The sequence below is a fragment of the Anoplophora glabripennis genome, unplaced genomic scaffold (genome assembly GCF_000390285.2).
Source record: "Anoplophora glabripennis isolate ALB-LARVAE unplaced genomic scaffold, Agla_2.0 scaffold631, whole genome shotgun sequence".
Taxonomy (NCBI): Eukaryota; Metazoa; Arthropoda; class Insecta; order Coleoptera; family Cerambycidae; genus Anoplophora; species Anoplophora glabripennis.
Genome location: NW_019416724.1, coordinates 19,167 through 36,583, shown reverse-complemented (window position 1 = coordinate 36,583; position 17,417 = coordinate 19,167). Strand labels below are relative to the sequence as shown.

At 32.8% G+C, this 17,417-nt stretch overlaps 1 protein-coding gene across 4 annotated transcripts in view; it reads left to right on the top strand.

Annotated features, from left to right (window-relative positions):
* The window catches only part of LOC108911944 (probable 4-coumarate--CoA ligase 3), a 51,599-nt gene that overhangs the window by 16,757 nt on the left and 17,425 nt on the right, over positions 1-17,417 (top strand). For 3 of the 4 annotated variants that reach the window (XM_018717026.1, XM_018717028.1, XM_018717027.1), the window contains 4 exons: positions 5,268-5,435; positions 5,983-6,315; positions 7,620-7,798; positions 12,216-12,371. In XM_018717026.1, the coding sequence (XP_018572542.1) occupies positions 5,268-5,435; positions 5,983-6,315; positions 7,620-7,798; positions 12,216-12,371 (836 nt within the window). The remainder of the gene's footprint in view (positions 1-5,267; positions 5,436-5,982; positions 6,316-7,619; positions 7,799-12,215; positions 12,372-17,417) is intronic. The other variant, XM_018717029.1, reaches the window with a different exon arrangement.

The window sequence follows — 17,417 nt, the reverse complement described above, 5'->3', positions numbered from 1 at the left end:
TTGCATTTTCGGATTCTATGAAATTTGAGGGTCACTGTATTAAATATTCCCTATACCTAGGAGGTATAGATTTTGAGATACCTATTAATTTTTAAAGAAAAAATTTGACAAATGCAAGGGTTCGCGGAGATGCTAGTAACTCTTTTCAGGAACATGATATCAAGCGGATTTTTGGTACCTGTAAAGGGCACATTATGGTATCCCAACAAATTAAAATATTGAATACTAGGTGTTTCATTTTTGCTGTTACATTTTGATAGCTTCAAATCCCTATAACTTTGTTAAATTAAATGGTACACCCTATATTTTTTTACTCTGTCGTATGCAGATTGAAATTTCCTTTCAAGCCATATAAGCATTGTTAGGGTTGCCGTTACTACTTCTACTAGAAATATTTGCAATTTTCTATTTTTTGGGCAGTTTTTCTTGGATTAGATTTGTTGTCAAATTGACCATAACCAGAAACACTCCAAAAACAATTAAAATAACAAGACATTTGTCAAGTTATTTGTCAAATTATTGTTGTGTCTGAATAGTTTTACAGAAAATGAGAATTATTTTAATTTGTGTTGTTTACGGAAAATGTGACAAAGTATGTAACAATTATGTATTGTTTTTCATTTCTTATAAACACTAAATTAAACTGTCACTGCAAGAGACTAACGACAAATTCACAGTTTAATTGTTCGTTTTGAAGTTTTGCTAAAAATTCCTCAGTTATCCTCGCAAGAAATTACATGATTTTAGGTGATTACACAAAAAACAGTAGATAACTTAAAAACTAGAAGAGACAGGTATAAGGAACCCTGATACTGTTCGAAAGAGAATAAAATTGTGTATCAGAATATAAAAAAACATACAGGGTGTTCCATTAAAAAAAAAAAACGACGAAAGGTTTGAAGTTAACTAAACTCGGCATAAAATTTCTAGCACCCTGTATGCAATTAAGCCACTATAAAATTATGGATAGGAAGCTTAGGGGTCTAGCTATCCATCTGTTGTTGCTTTATCTTCCTTACTATAAAATATACATGGGTAGAAGCTAGTCACTGTTTCCCCCCCATTTTTTTGAAAAAAAATTAAATATCTCAAAAACGGTTAATGTTGGGAATAGGGAAACTTCATAAAAGTCCACCTAAAATAACACGTAGAATCCAAAATTGCAATAATATATAGGGTGTTCCATTTAAAATAAGCAAGTTGGTGGCGACTTCCTGTATAACCGGAAGTGGTACGTTATTTTAGTTGAGAAGGGCATGTTCGAAAACCCGGTATCCCAAATTTTCAAAATTCAAATCGAAGTAGTCTCTAAAATAATTCTAATAGGGCGTCACCGTGAGACACCCTGTATAAACCCCTAGCTGGAAATGAGCCGTTTTGGCCCTGAAAGTAATTGTTCAAAACAAAACGGCTTGTGGTAGGTTGTTAAAGAATGTTCGATGCAAAGCCTCTTCTCAATGACTGCTGTCCGTGCAGTTCGTGGATGTCAACTTCCTACATGTTTTCTCTTAACCGACGATGGATTGACGAAAATGTTTTTCGGCAAGGATGTCGGCGATTCAGAAAGCGTTCAGCTTCTCTAGCGTTCCATCTTGCTTCGCCATAAATAAGATGCATGTCTGCATACTCTTCGAACGTAAATTGGTACATTTCAATAACTTAGAAGCAAAATTTCGTCGCAAACAAAACAGATGTAAAACACTCAATAATTAGGTCCGATAATTTATTACGTGACAGCTATGTTAATTTGTTTCACTATTCCTGACAGCGTAACACAGATGACATTGCGTGACTAAATTAGATGCGTACAATATAGTATATTACGTAATAAGTGTTGTAAAAAGCATTTTACGCACGAACGGAAAAGTTACGCACGACGCCGCGTAGCGGCGAGTGCGTAATTCTATGAGTGCGTAATTGCATTACACCACGTATTACGTACTATACTTTACCTACGACCACTACTTTAAATACTTAAAAATATACCGTTTGCGATCAATGTAAGATTCCTATTACGTCGTACGGTAAAAAAATCGCACAGCTTGGTAAAAAAATCGTACAGTTTTCCTAGTAACCGCCTAGCAACGGTCAATACAAACAGTATTGTATTGGCCGTTGCTAGGCAGTTGCTAGGAAAACTGTGCGTTTTTTTTTACCGTACGTAATAGGAATCTTACATTGATCGCAGACAGTGTGTTTTTAAGTACTTACAGTAGTGGTCGTAGGTAAAAGTTTTTATCATACAGTTGTTGATAAAATAAATTTTTACCAACCTCGTGTGTAGGACATGCAGTTGGTAAACACATCGGAAGAGATGAACGTGTTTATTTTGTTCAAATCATTTTTTGCGTTATCCCGAATAAAAATTACTTAATTATCAGTCTTTACGTTTTTGGACAAAAATTGCCCCAGGGTCAAAATGCCTCATTTTCGACTTTATTTGCAAAAATTTTCTACCACAATGTCCTCTATATCCCCCTCAAGTTTGGCGAAAATAAGTGCAATAATTTAAGTGGTGACAGAACTTCAAAAAATAAGATGGTTTTTTCCTTTGGACCATAACCCTATCATTTTTTATTTTGACAGTGATACAAATAGTAGACTACTTATGGCCAAAAAAAAAACGTTTTAGTGCAACTAAACTCAGTTGGAGCTTCCAAAATCAGTACCATTCTGAGGGTGTATCCAGAGTAGTTCAAGGCGAATAAATTAGAACCTTATCCCTAAGCATAATACCTTAGCAACGATGGAGATGACCAAGTAGTAACAGTCTCCAACTCAAACATTCGTTGAGGATGTGATGAGGAAGGCGTCCGAAAATCTGGTTCGCCTCTTTACAAGCGAGCAAGAGGCGGAAGTCCCCGCACCGCAGGATCTCATTGTCAGTAATAATGCTCATAGTAATTCCTCATATTAGAAGTATGGAAAGACGAAACCGTAACCCGCGACATGACTCCTAACGCGAAGTTCCAATGTCCGAAACAGAAGGTCTTACTCCGCAACAGTAGCAGCTAGCGAATCTAGCAGATGGTCGAAAATTAACAAAGTTGACGTAGTTAGCAACTTCAAAAACTAACCATAACCAAATTTGATTTCAATACATTGCTTTTTGAAAGAGACAGCTAAAATAGTATTTTAAAAGATCATCTTTATCGCCCTGCATTTCAAACACAAAAGATGATAGGTTATCACTCACAAAATTTTTTGCGCTCATTTCCAGAACACCCCGTAGGTAAATATTTTTGGTTATAGTTGCAATAAAATAAAATTACTTTTACTATTAAGTGGTAATAATACCACAGACAATGTAGCTACGCAAAAATTGCTATTTTGTATATGGTACCTAATTCTTATTAAAGGGTGCTTCGTAATGTTGAACAAGGGTCTTCTTTACATTTAAAATTTATAGTAAATTCTCGACTATGTCGATGGATTTCAATAAATAAAATTTAAAACAAAAATAAATGTAGGAAACAACTTACAAAAGATGAAATACAGGAAAATTTAACTAAAAGTTGTTTAACTAGGCTTAGTGAGCAGCAGTTTAACAGGACCGTAGTCAGATTACGAATGAAAATATTAATATGTTTACAGAAAATATGTCGCAACATAGTACTATTACCAAAGTAGGGGATAAAATACCTAAGTTTTCTTTAGTGAAACGGCGACGTTTATCAGTTAATATTAACTTGTGTAGGGAAAATGATCGTTCAACGTCTACTGTTGACAATGGACAATACGAGAAATTGTTGAGGCATGAGCTATGGGTATATATTAATAAATTTGCTAGTAACTCCTGATATGTACCAAATAAAACTTTACATATGTTTTCCAAAAGGATGTATCCTGAATTTTTTTCCCAACACTCTTTCCATTTTTTTCTTTTATCGTACTACTGACTGGGTGTATATGTATTATTGGCATCGTATATATATATTTTGTACATCATCCATTATATCAAATTCTTCATTTAGAGATAGTCCATGTGATTCCAATTTACGGAGTTACGGAACTTGGGGTTCTCTAGTTTGTTTAATGGCATATTGCTGGAATATAATATATATTATATCTCATGTATCATCATCAATTTATGTATGCAGCACTCATACTGTATATTCTTATTACACTTATTGCAGTCCGTACAATTTCCGATTAAAATTGCTCTCGCGTACAATTTAGCGTTTCTGGTTTTATTTATGTTAAACGCAACATGCGAGGCAATCAACGTAATCAATTTTGTTTTTATTTATCGTTTAGCTAAGCGAATAACTCGCATAGGTCGAGCTTTCGCAAGTTCTTACCGCTTTTGGCGCTTTTAAACGTATTAAACCTAAAATGACAACAAGGTCAGATGGTGTGCCAAGTTTTATTTTAAAAGAGTGTGCTAGTGTATTAGCATATCTACTTACTTTTTTAGTTAATTTGTGTGTAAGAATGTGCAGGTACTTTTCCAGATACCTACCTGGAACTATTCAAAAGTTTGACCCATCTATAAAAAAGGAAATGAACAGGATATATAAAATTTCGCCCAATTTCTATTTTATGTAATATCAGTAAAATCTTCGAATATTTACTTCGCAGTCGTAGTTATTATGATGCATTATTATGCATGTTTTTGTTTTATTGTCCATCCATTGTTGTTTTTTACTCTTTTAATGTTTCTACTGTAATTTTTTTTATTATTTTTACACCTATAGGACAGACAGACAATCTATGCAAATCATTAAATTCAATGATTTTATTCGTATGGTTGGAATTTAGATATTGGCACACAAGATGGATTAATAAAAAATTAGATATATCTACTTAATAATTTTATATTTTGGATTTCTAGTTGTTTTTTTTTTTTATTTAAGTCAATAAGAATGTTCTGATCCTTTATGAATAAATTGTATGAAAGATATTCTTTTTGAAATACGAATAATACCTTTCTTCCAATCTGATACCAGTTTTCTTTTATTAAAACAAACTTTTTTAATACGTATAGTATAGTCTTTGTATAAAAAAGAACAAAAGAGAATAATTCTTAAAAATCTCGAGCGCCAATTTAAAACTACCACAACCCATCCCGAGTTTTTTCGAAAAAAGTATATTTCAATTGTTTTTAAAAAATCTGCTGATGACAGGATAAAAGATTAGTAAGATTATTTATTTTGCCGTGGTAGAAATAAAGGTAATAAGAAATTATTTAATATAAACTTCAGTTTTATTGAATAAGTAAATGTATGATATTAAACAATTTACTGAATTGGTTTTTTACTCTACAGCAGGACATGAAAGTGAACTTCCGGGTATTAATCCAAGAGAATTGGCTCTCCTTCCATATTCTAGCGGTACCACAGGCCTCCCTAAAGGAGTTATGTTGTCTCACTACAACCTTGTCGCTAATCTCGTCCAAGGAAACCATCCCGCTTTGATAGATCCTAGTGCTAAAGGTAACTATTTCAGTCAATTATTATCTTTTAGAATTACAATCGATGAATAAAGTGCGAAAATGTTGACATTTTCGGACGATTCTGAAGAAAAACTAATTGGTGAAAATTGCAATCCGCCATCCGTTAAAAAATGTAGGGCACTCCCCATTTTTCTGCATTTTTTGTTATATAAATAACTATTTTATTTGTGAACTTATATTTGCAAAAAAATGTACTGCAAAAAATGTTATACTGAGAGATTAATGTCGTCGCTACTAAATATTTTGTATGCCGCTCTCTTATTATTTTCACTCTTTGTAGTTGGCAACACTGACAGTGATTTACTTCGTTCAGTGGTGGGTTAAGTGCAATCGCCGTAGGGTCACTATTTATTTTAATCACAAAAATACAACACAAAACGCAGAATGTTGGCATTAATTAATTTGAGGGTTTTATTAATTTGTTAAAGGAATGGATTAAATAAAAATTATTTAGATAGTATTATTATTAACCTCAAAACTAACATAAGAACCGATTTTTAACAATTATTTATCTTATTATTTAATAGATGGTGCCCCCCACAAAATCCTCACTGTCCTTCCGTTCTTTCACATCTTTGGATTCAATGGTATAATGAACATTTGTCTGAGGGACGGATCTCACCTCATTACCATACCGAGGTTCACTCCTGAAGATTACATTAAGGCATTAATAACGTATCGACCAACATTCCTTTTCGTCGTGCCATCTCTGCTTCTGTTTTTAGCAACGCATCCTGCAATTACTGCCGAACATTTATCTTCTGTTGAAGGTATTCAATCTGGGGCAGCCCCGTTAACTGAGGGGTTATTGCAAAAATTCAGAGAGAAGATAGATAAGCCAGATGTTCTAATAAGACAAGGCAAGTGCGTTCAAAATATATAATTATAGTAGGTCTGTTCCAACAAGAGTCAGGGATTGGTTCCGAACCGTTTGAAATGTTTGGCTAGCTAAGTTTTAAATGTGTCTTCAGTGAATATATCGCAAGAATTAGTTGGATGCACATTTCTGACGGTTCGGAACCAATCCCTGACTCTTGTTGGAACAGACCTAGTAAGTAACGCGTTTAGGGTTGAAATAAATCAGTTCAATAATAGATTTACAAGTAATAATGCCAACACAGAGTAAAGCTAAACACCAATCCTATACGGGGTGTCGCGTGTATAATCTATAAAAATTAAACTACAGCCTCCTAACGATATTTGTAATACGATTTGTCTTATACGAAAAAGTTCTATTTTTGCGTTTTTTTTTTCGTAAATTAAAGTTCAATTATAGATTAAAATATTTTCTCTGGAACGGTAATGTCCGTGTGCTGTACGATGAGTTACGTGCTGTAGACCAGCCGCGTAAACAAATCGTTGTTGAAAGATAGAAAGATGCTTCTCAATTTTTGGGACCCCATATCGACACGTTCAAAAATAGTAAATGCATTGTTTTCTCGGTTCATTATAAAACTAGTTTGTGCACAAACTAAAAAATTAAGCAAAGTAAGAAATAAGAATCTCGTTTTTAATGTAATCGGTACGTTATTCTTATTTTTTACTTTATAAAAATTACACTGTCACTATCGTGGAACTACAAAATAAAACTGTTGCCTGGAATCTTTCACTTTTTAACACTGATGGGTAGATGGACGATGCTTAATATTTAATAATTAAGTGAATAATGAATTCAATACAAATACAAAATCAGTTGACTGCACAAATTTTTTGACAATGTAACCTAACCTTTTAGTATTACTAGTATTAGATTATACCAACTTAAATTATAAGGTTGCATCTCGGGTCGCATAAAAACATTTCCAAAGTTTTTAATANATTACTTAAAGATGTAGCCCCTCTAACTCTGTTAATTTTAATAGTAAAAGAAAAAAAGTCAATAATCCATTTTTATCTACAATTTTATGCTCTATAAATTTTATAAGAAACTTCTTTTTCTACCGCTTACTCTTTTCGAGTTGTCTTGAAAAATTCTACTTAATTTTTTTCACCCCTGGCCTGGCCGGGGTTGGAAAGAATTTTATCGTCACTTATTGTTATTATACATATATCTATATATATATATATATATATAAATTGTAAGATAAGCAGCTCTTCCCTAGTTTTCATGGAAAACACCCCCTTAAAGGCAAAATCATATTCATTTAATTCTTCTGATTTACAGGTTATGGAATGACAGAAAGTGCACCAGTCACAATGTGTATGCCAAGACTTACTCCTCCATCCAAAATAGGTACAATAGGAATTCTTTATCCGGAAACGGAGGCAAAGATTGTTAGTTTGACATCTGGCGAATCTTTGGGAACACATCAATCAGGAGAACTTCTAGTAAGAGGCCCGCAGGTAAGTAGTTCTGCCCTTAATTTTCATTCATTTTTGTGGTACCTATAATTCGGTGACGGATTCTCAATCCCACATGATCAAAAATGAAAGGTTTGTAGTATTGGTGATAGTAGCAACGATTCTCGTAGCCGTTGCACTAAAGACAAAAAGATGGATGTGGAAAAAAGTGAATAAATTCGTATGTTCATTATTGAAGGAAAACAGTTTTTGGGGAAGAGTGAAGGCTAAAGGAGGAACATGTATGATTATTTTCCTATTGGTACTAACATTGAATTACTGTTGACAACACTACTCAAGTAGCTAGAACGGTGGCTAAAAGCTGCAATAATAAGGAATGAATAAATAGTTAGCAGTTTCTATGTGTTAGCAGTCCAGGGAACCAAGGGTTTCCCCTCAGAATTCTTTCGGATAGAACCGATTGACGTGAAATTTGGATTGTAAGTAAAAAATAGCTCAAGAAACAAAAGTTATATAGTGCCGATGAGCGCTTTTACTCAAGGGGTGGAAGCCACTCCTTCTAGGAGGTGAAAAATAAAACTTTGAAAATAACCAGGACATCGATAAAGCAATCAATTTTAAGCAAAAAGTATCTTATGAACATTTTTCGATAAGTCAATATTTTCCGAGTTATTGGTGATTGAAAATGTAAATTTTTTATTAAAAAAGGCGTTTTTAGTAGTTTTTCTCGAATAACTCGTAAAATAGACATTCTATGAAAAACCATCACCAAGAAAATGAAGCTTATAGAAAAAGGAAAAGATCGAGTGTTTTTTCATTTATGTAGGTGCAATAGGTGCTGAGATACGGCTGGTTGAAGCTAATATATATCAGAAACTAAATTGGAGACATTTAACGTAAAATAACTAAAAAAATTCTATTTTTCAAAAAAAATGTATAGAACATTTTTAAAGTACTTTAAAAAATCTTTAAAATGAACTGGACTTTAAGTCATTAGCATAAAAATTAACAGAGTTATGATCAAAATAAAACTGTTTTCGGAAAAAAGAATCAGAACAAAACTGATGAATTTTTCACGAGATTTAAAATTAAAGGTAATCCTTCTACAATTTACATTTTTTATGTAGTAACAATATATTATACAAATTTAAGCGGCTTAGAATGCATATTTTATAACGTTTTGATTGAAAAAATTTTTTAATTGCAAAAAAATAACATATTTTAAAATTAAAAATAAAAAAGATATGAAGAATATTCAAGGGTACAAAAGTTTCGATTTTTTTTCACAGAATACTTTGTTGTTTTTTTTTATTTGTGTAGGATAAAAATTAACAGAGGTGTCGCTGCTAGAAGTTTGCAGTTGAGTGCGAAGGTCGTGTTTTTCAAACCATTTTACTTCAAAAATCTCAAAAATAACGCGTTAAAAAATATTCAATTTTAAATTTTCCGTAAAATCGTTTTTGAGTCGTCTTAATAGCTTTAAAATTAAGGAAGTTATCGTTAAAAAGCCAACGGTACCTTACCGCTTCAATTTTCGGAGCATATCAATATTTTGGTTATCCATAACTTTGAAGCATTTATACCTACATAATAAAATAATATACACCGTATCCACCTAGTGCGCGTAAGTCCAATATCTAGGTTAATAAAAGATATAACTTTATTTTTTTTCTATAGAGTTGCCTACTTTCCTGAGCTGCACAAAATGAAAATATATGTGCATATACAGGGTGTTTAGTTGTTCCTGGGTAGGTACCAACTTAATTTTAAAAAATTAAATGGAAACTTTTTTTATGGCATTATCGAATTCTACGTGAAAAATTAACGGGACTTATCCCTATTAAAATATTGACAGTTTTCGAGATAATCGACTTTTCATTTTTGTTTCTTATGTTTCGTCACTTCTAGTAGTTGACATAATTATTATTGTATGACAGCGAGAAATTATTATTATTTTTTTTTCAGGAACCGTAGAGTGAAGATGGCTCTTTCAAAAAACGTATCAAAAGTTGACCTGCGATATACAGGGGGCAAAAAAAATCGTGCCAAACCTGATAATTTAAAATTTGAAAAATCTCGACTCTTTCAAATAGAGCACCCTGTGTTTTATGATTTCATTAGATGCCTTTCAGTATACTCTACAATTTTTTAATAGCTTTCTCTATACCTAAGTTGCGTAGTTTTTGCAAAAAATAAAAAACATTTTTATGTACAATACCGGATTTGCGCCCGTTCCTTTGGATGTAATATGATTATTTTATTGTTATTATACTTTTCCTATTACCTATTTATCTTTCAGGTTAGAGAACACCTAAATCACGTATATCCAAACCGGTGGTTAGGTCGTGGTGGTCCAGTTCGCCTGACTTAAATAGTCTGGACTTTTTCTTGTGGGGTTATATCAAGGAGCAAGTATACGAAGTACCACCAACGGGTATTCAAGACTTAAAAGAAAAGATTCAAAACGAGTTTCTAACTATAACGCCTCAAATGTTAAGAAATATCCACATTCATTTTCATCGTAGATTAATGCTTTGTGTAGAAAACAACGGTGGACAGTTTGAACATTTATTTTAAGTTAGCTAATCTCCAATTTCACTAATAACTTTCTTAACTACGGTAACAGTGCTTGATTTTCAATATGATACTTATAAAACTTCTTCAATATTTTATTTGTTAAACTTTTGAAAACTCCAAGGTTACATTTCCTGGCACTAATATTTGGATTTTCAACAGCAGACGCCACAACTTTAAACTAAATATTATCGTTGTTATTTTCATGTCTTCTGGTAGTTTTCTCATAATTCGCATTTGCTGTTCATTCAAATCTTTCCTTCACATTTTCAAAATAGTGGGAATCTCTGTAAATTTGGATTATTTGCTTTGTAAATATGTGCTGCTGGCAAATATTTCCCATATTTTGCTAATTCTTAATCACTTGTAGCGATGTTATGGTTTTTTTATTTTATTTACAAATAAATGGTAACTTTCCATAAAGACTTATTTATTAAACTCAAATATCTAAATTTTTCAGTTATTAATTTTTATTTTAAATAGTGTAGCTACACAACTAATAAATTTAATAAAAATAAATACCCTTACATTATTTTTCCCCACAAAGGAACGGGCGCAAATCCGGTGTTTTACATAAAAATGGTTTTTTTACAAAAACTACGCAACTAAGGTATAGGGAAAGCTATTAAAAAATTGTAGAGTCTACAGAAATGCATCTAATGACATCATAAAACACAGAGTGTTCTATTTGAAAAAGTCGAGATTTTTTACATTTTAAATTATCAGGTTTGGCACGATTTTCTTTGCCCCCTGTATATCGTAGGTCAACTTTTGATATGTTTTTTGAAAGTAACTAGCAAGAAAGTTATTACGAAAAAAAATTATTTTGCATTCTTTTTTGGATTATTGTATTATAAACAGATAAAACAATTTAATTTATCCTGTTTGTACTATCAAATCATTTCAAACTGTTAAAAACTATTTTTTTTTAATATTTTGTTATTGAGGGTAGTTTGGTTGAAATATAATAAATTATTTATACCATAAACTATTGAAAAGATTTCTATCTATACCTAATATATGCGCTATAAAAATATTTTAAGATCAAAGAAACTATTAATTTTATATTTTTTTCATTAAGGGTGGTTTTTAAGGATCTTTATAAAAATAACGTACATGACTCACAATATAAAACAATATTTATTCTATATGTATATTAAGATATAACACCTATTTTTATAACCTATTTATTCAGCTTTTTAGCATAAGGGGTGGTTTTCATCCCCTGAAAATAAGAAGCGCATATCAAGCATATTATATAACTTTTCATCTACAGGGTGAAATAAGCTTAATTCCAAATTTTCATAAAAATCACATCTATCCGAACGTATTCGGAGGTTTTACCCTATTTCTCTCTTCGTTCCCTGGACTAATAATGATGATGGTTGAGAATATAACCATAATTATATTTTTTCTGGGTGCTAATATTTAATTGGTGGATAGCGAAAATTATGACATTTTCTGACCAGCAATACAGTTTGTCCTAGAGGTTTAAATTGTTGTTGCTAAACCTTGTGTCGAAGAGAAGATGCTGTTTCTAAGTGTCTCAAAATACAAGATCATTAACTTGAGACACTAATACCAATATGCTTACCACTGTAGATCGATCCTGAGTGTAAATGGGGCCTGCTGAATACATACATAATGCTATGCTCTTTTAACTAGGCTAATCCTTGGATCTAATTAAAAAATATTGCGACCTATGATTAATACGACGACAATAAAGATAGCATCTTTTCACAATTAGTGGTGATGATAATGGACGTTTTGAGATAATAATTTCTGTGGAAAGAATTGCTTCTAATTTTTCATCTCATTCTAATTAAATTTTTGTCAAAATGTATCTTACAATAAACCTTAATTTAATATGAAAATTTATTTGCAGTTAATGATGGGATACTTAAATAATGAGCAGGCAACAGCAGAAACAATCGATAAAGATGGCTGGCTACATACTGGCGACGTAGCATATTATGATGAAGATGGTTACTTTTATATTGTCGATAGGTGTAAAGAACTTATAAAAGTTAAGGGAAATCAAGTAAGTACATAACAATAGTAATAACAATGTTATGATTTTTAAGTTCCATTGTATCAAGCAAAAACACAAAAGGATCTAACTGTACAGAATGTCACCTAATGAACGTTGCATACTTCAAGGGTATAATCTAGAACCCAAATGGTTAATAAAACTTGCTTAAACGAAAAATGTCTAAAAAAAAAGTTACAGGGTTCTTTTTTTATTTCTTGTTTTCTCTTCGAACCCAGTTACCTGATTTGAGCAAAATTTGCTGTTGCTTAATTTCTCTTCATGAAGTATGCAGTGATTATGTTCGTATTAGTTTAAATAACACAGGGCGTTCATTTTACTACAACCCTTTGCGAATATTCTCCTGTGACTTTTTTGTACGTTTAAATTACGTTTTAAATTTACACGCAACTGTCAGATATAGGTAGAGAATTTTATTCTGCACAAAAAATGTATACATAAAAAGTCGAAATTACGCTCGGTTATGAAGATATTACAGAAAATATTTATTAAAACTTACCCCATACTTTTTGGGAATAACTACGTATCCATAACAACATGACAATTTCGTATTTTCGTATAGTTTGTATTTTGCAAAATTGCCTCGTCGGAATGAATTTACGAATTATAAAATGAGAGACATGATAGTGGTATATGTACAGGAACATTTTAGTGGACGCGCTGCTAAGAGAACATTATGAAGAAATATATCCGAATCACAGACAGCCTTTTCATACGTTATTTACTTCTTTATTCATCAGATTAGGAGAAACTGGAAAATTTTGGGTCTAATTCACGAAATGGAAGGTACGTTCAAAGAAGGGTACAAGATGAAGCACAAATTCTAAAAAGAGTAGAAGAAAATCCCGAAATTACTATTCGTCGTTTGTCAGCAATTACAGGAGTTGGCAGTAAAACTGTTTCAACTATACTCCACACGCAGCAGTTTCAATGTTTCCATTTTCACCCTGTATAAAATTTGCTTAAACCAGACTGGGCGCTGAGATTAACATTTTGCGAACGATTTCTCCAGTTACATAACAGGGATCACATTTTTCTCGGGAAAATCGCCGAAAAATGGCGAAATACAAAAGTTGTAGATCTTTTTATTATCTACAACTTTGCCATTTAACTTTTTTCCATAAGATTTGTAGTTTTTCCGGAAATCAAGATAAACCGTTTTTTTACCCTTAAAAACTCACCCCCTTCCCCTTCCCGACCTCAGATCGCCCGTAAATTATTTTTCTTTTCATTTCTGTTATATTTTCTTCCTTTTCCAATGGGTTTCATCCTACTATAATTTTTTTTCACTTTTTACCATTTTTGAAGGCTTAAGCACTGGTCTAAATATCTTCATAACCGAGCATAATTTCGACTTTTGATAGGTATACATTTTTTGTATAGATTATCTACCTATTTCTGATAGTAGCGTGTAAAAATTTAAACTATAAAAAAATTACAGAAGAATATTCACAAAGGGTTGTAGTAAAATGAACACTCTGTATAATTTAACCTAATAGGAACATAATCACTGCATACTTACTTCAGGAAGAGAAACTAGGCAACAGCAAATTTTACTCAAATCGGTTAACTGGGTTCGGAGTTAAGGAGAAAACCAGAAATAAAAAAAGAAACTAACACCCTGGAATATTTTTAGTGACATTTTTCATTTAAGCTTTGGTTAAATCGACACCATTTGGGTTCTAGATTATACCCTTGAAGTAACATTTGTTAGTTTGCTACTGTCACTATCACAGTTTATATTTAAGCAAAATTCCATCAAGTTGTGAACGCTTTCGAAGGGAACGGAGTTTAGTCACAGCTATGCTGCTGAAATAATACCGCCTTTGAGAGGTGGCAACTGCAAATTGTCTTCACACACCTGATATGATATGACGGGATGGTAAATAGGTTTATTACACTTTTATTTTAGTTTTTGACTTTGGTGGTTTACGAAAGGAGCCTTTATATGGTGCAGGTGTATAATCTTATAAAATTATTTATTTCAGTATTTAGTAACGGTACAGAGTAGTTTGATATGCATTATGAAAAAGCATATACAGGGTGATTAATTAACAATAGGAAAGTTGAAAGCTGAAGATACTACACGTAAAATGGTGGCCATTGGCGCAAACATGCCTTATCCCGCCGCTTGTGAAATCAGATCTGTGATTCGTTTTCTGAATGCTAGGAAAGTGAAACCAATTGAAATTTATCGGCAAATTTGCGAAGTTTATGGACAAAATGCGATGAGTGATTCAATGGTGAGAAGATGGGTCCGACAGTTCAATGAAGGAGTAGTGAAGTGCACGATGAAGAACGAAGTGGGCGTCCATCTTTGGTTACAGAAGAACTGGTTCACGCGATTGATGACAAGATCCGGGAAAACCGCAGGTTTACAATTAGTGCTCTCGCTATGGAATTTCCCCAAATATCACGATCACTAATTCATGAAATTGTTACCGAAAAACTGAAATTTCGTAAACTTTGCCGACGTTGGATACCAAAGATTCTTACTGAGCAACACAAAACAAAACGGATGGGTGGGTAGTGCACATCAGTTTTTGACCCGTTATGATGAAGGCGGCGAAGAATTTCTGACACAGATAGTCACAGGAGATAAAACTTGGGTTTCTTACGACACCCCTGAAAGTAAGCGGCAATCAATGGAACGGAGGCACACTTCATCCCCAGCAAATGTTAAGCCGAAACAAATCTTGACACCTCGGAAAATGATGTGCACAGTGTTCTGGGACTGGAAAGGCATCTTACTCATTGATTTCTTACCGCGTGGTCAAACAATCAAAGCAGATGCTTACTGCGAGACACTTAGGAAATTGCGCCGCGTAATACAGAATAAGCGCCGAGGATTGCTGTCAAAAGGTGTTGTTTTTCTTCACGACAACGCACGACCACACACTGCAAATGTGACGAAAAACCTCCTACAGGGATTTGGCTGGGACGTGTTTGACCATCCTCCATACAGCCCTGACCTCGCTCCTAGCGACTTTCATCTGTTCTTACATCTCAAGTCTTTCCTTGGCGGTCAACACTTCAACAATGACGAAGTGCTGAAAGAAAATGTTTCCAACTGGTTGAAGACACAGGCGGCAAACTTCTATGAAGAAAGTATACAAAAACTTGTGCCACACTATGACAAATGCCTGCAAAATTTCGGCAGTTATGTGGAAAAGTAGTTTAAGAGTTGTAGAATTTTGTGCAATAAATAATTTTTCTGTATCTGTACACAATTTAATTTTATTACCAAACGGAACTTACTTTCTGGACGTACCTCGTATTTTCAGAATAATCGCGAAAAAACGATTTAAAATTTTTACTTTCAACACCCTGTATTTCCGAAACTATCAACTTTCGGATAAGGCATTTTTGCGCCAATGGTCACCATTTTACGTGTAATATCTTCAGCTTTCGACTTTCCCAAAGTTAATGAATCACCCTGTATACGAATCAAGAAAGAGTTGATATGGTTAGAGCCTACTTATTGTTCATTGAAAACAGAAGCCGATCAATACGCTAATGTTCGACTAGAATAAACTCAGAGAATGAGAAATTTGGAACCAGAAATTTTGGAACTCCATGGAAGACTATCCTGATACATATACTCGAAGATTAGCCACAAAATTTCAAGTGTCATATGCTGTAAAAATCAAATTAGTGAACAGATTATTTACTTATTTTTATATATTTCATTTGTCATTAATGATTACCTACTGCTTGAGTTTTCTGTTAGATCACTTGTTAAGTAGGTAATGTGTCAGAGTATGATGTCTTATTTACAAGAACTAAATTTTCGTTTATGTGACTCAAGAAAAGTAACACCAAGAAGCAGTATCGCACGTATCACACGGGTGGTGTGAAAATTTGCTTTTAATAACCTTTCCTTTAAATTATGAGATTTGACAACAATACACAGTCCAGTTCCCAATTGTGCTTGTGCCGAGACTAACGCACACCGTTGTTTGAAGTCACACTAACTTGTCCAGCGGCGGGGTATGAAAATTACTAAAAAAAATAAAAAAAGATTACCTATGTATTAACTCGTTCCTGATTCGAATACATGCTTTTTCGTAATATCATATAAATTAAAACACAAAATTACACTGTACAGTCAATAAACACTGAAATAAATAAGATTATACACTTACATCACACAAAGGCACTATACGAACACCCTCTCGTAAAATGTAACCAAATGAAACAGTGGTAACATTTGGCCATTCCCGTTTCATACCAAATGTGAAGCTATCGGCAAACCGTTTTTAAACGCGGCACTGCAACAGAACAGCGGTGGCTAACATCCGTTGGCCCTCGCAAGTGTTTAGAACATGATGGAATTCTGTTTAAATTTACACTGTTTACGGTTTAATTTTGTTCCCATTTTATTTAATTTGGATTAATTTAATATGTGGCTCAATAAGCAAAAAGAGTAGAAATAAATAACCGTATTTCTTTACATCTGTCTTAATAATTATCCTAAATCTACTGTACGCTGTGACAGTAGTCAACAAATTAAATACAAATACTGCTTAAAAAAATAGTAACACATAATTGTGAAACGATTTTAAAAAAATATTTCATATTAATCAGACAGCATTTTTATTTATTTTTTATTATTGTTTAGTAAAAATAATTATTTTAAAACCTAAATTAGTTATGTACATGCTAATATTGGTTAATACTTAATAAATCATGTGAAATTTTAAATTTTTTAAAAACCATATTTTTAATAGGTTTTTTATTAAGAATATAAGTTATCTTGTATTTGTTAGACCTCTCTCAGTCATTTCTGCCCTTTTTCCAATTACATAAGGATTTACAGATTTAATTGTAATATATTTTGACATACGTATTTGACATTGATACAGTCCAAAATTCCTGTAGGTATCAAAAATCGCCTGAGAGGCCTAATTACTCATGGACAGTGTTATACGGTAGGCCGTGACAGTCAAACAATAACCTGTTGTCAACCTGTCACTGTCATGGCCTACCATATAACATTGTCCATAAGTAAATAGGCCTCTCACGGCCTATTTAGTA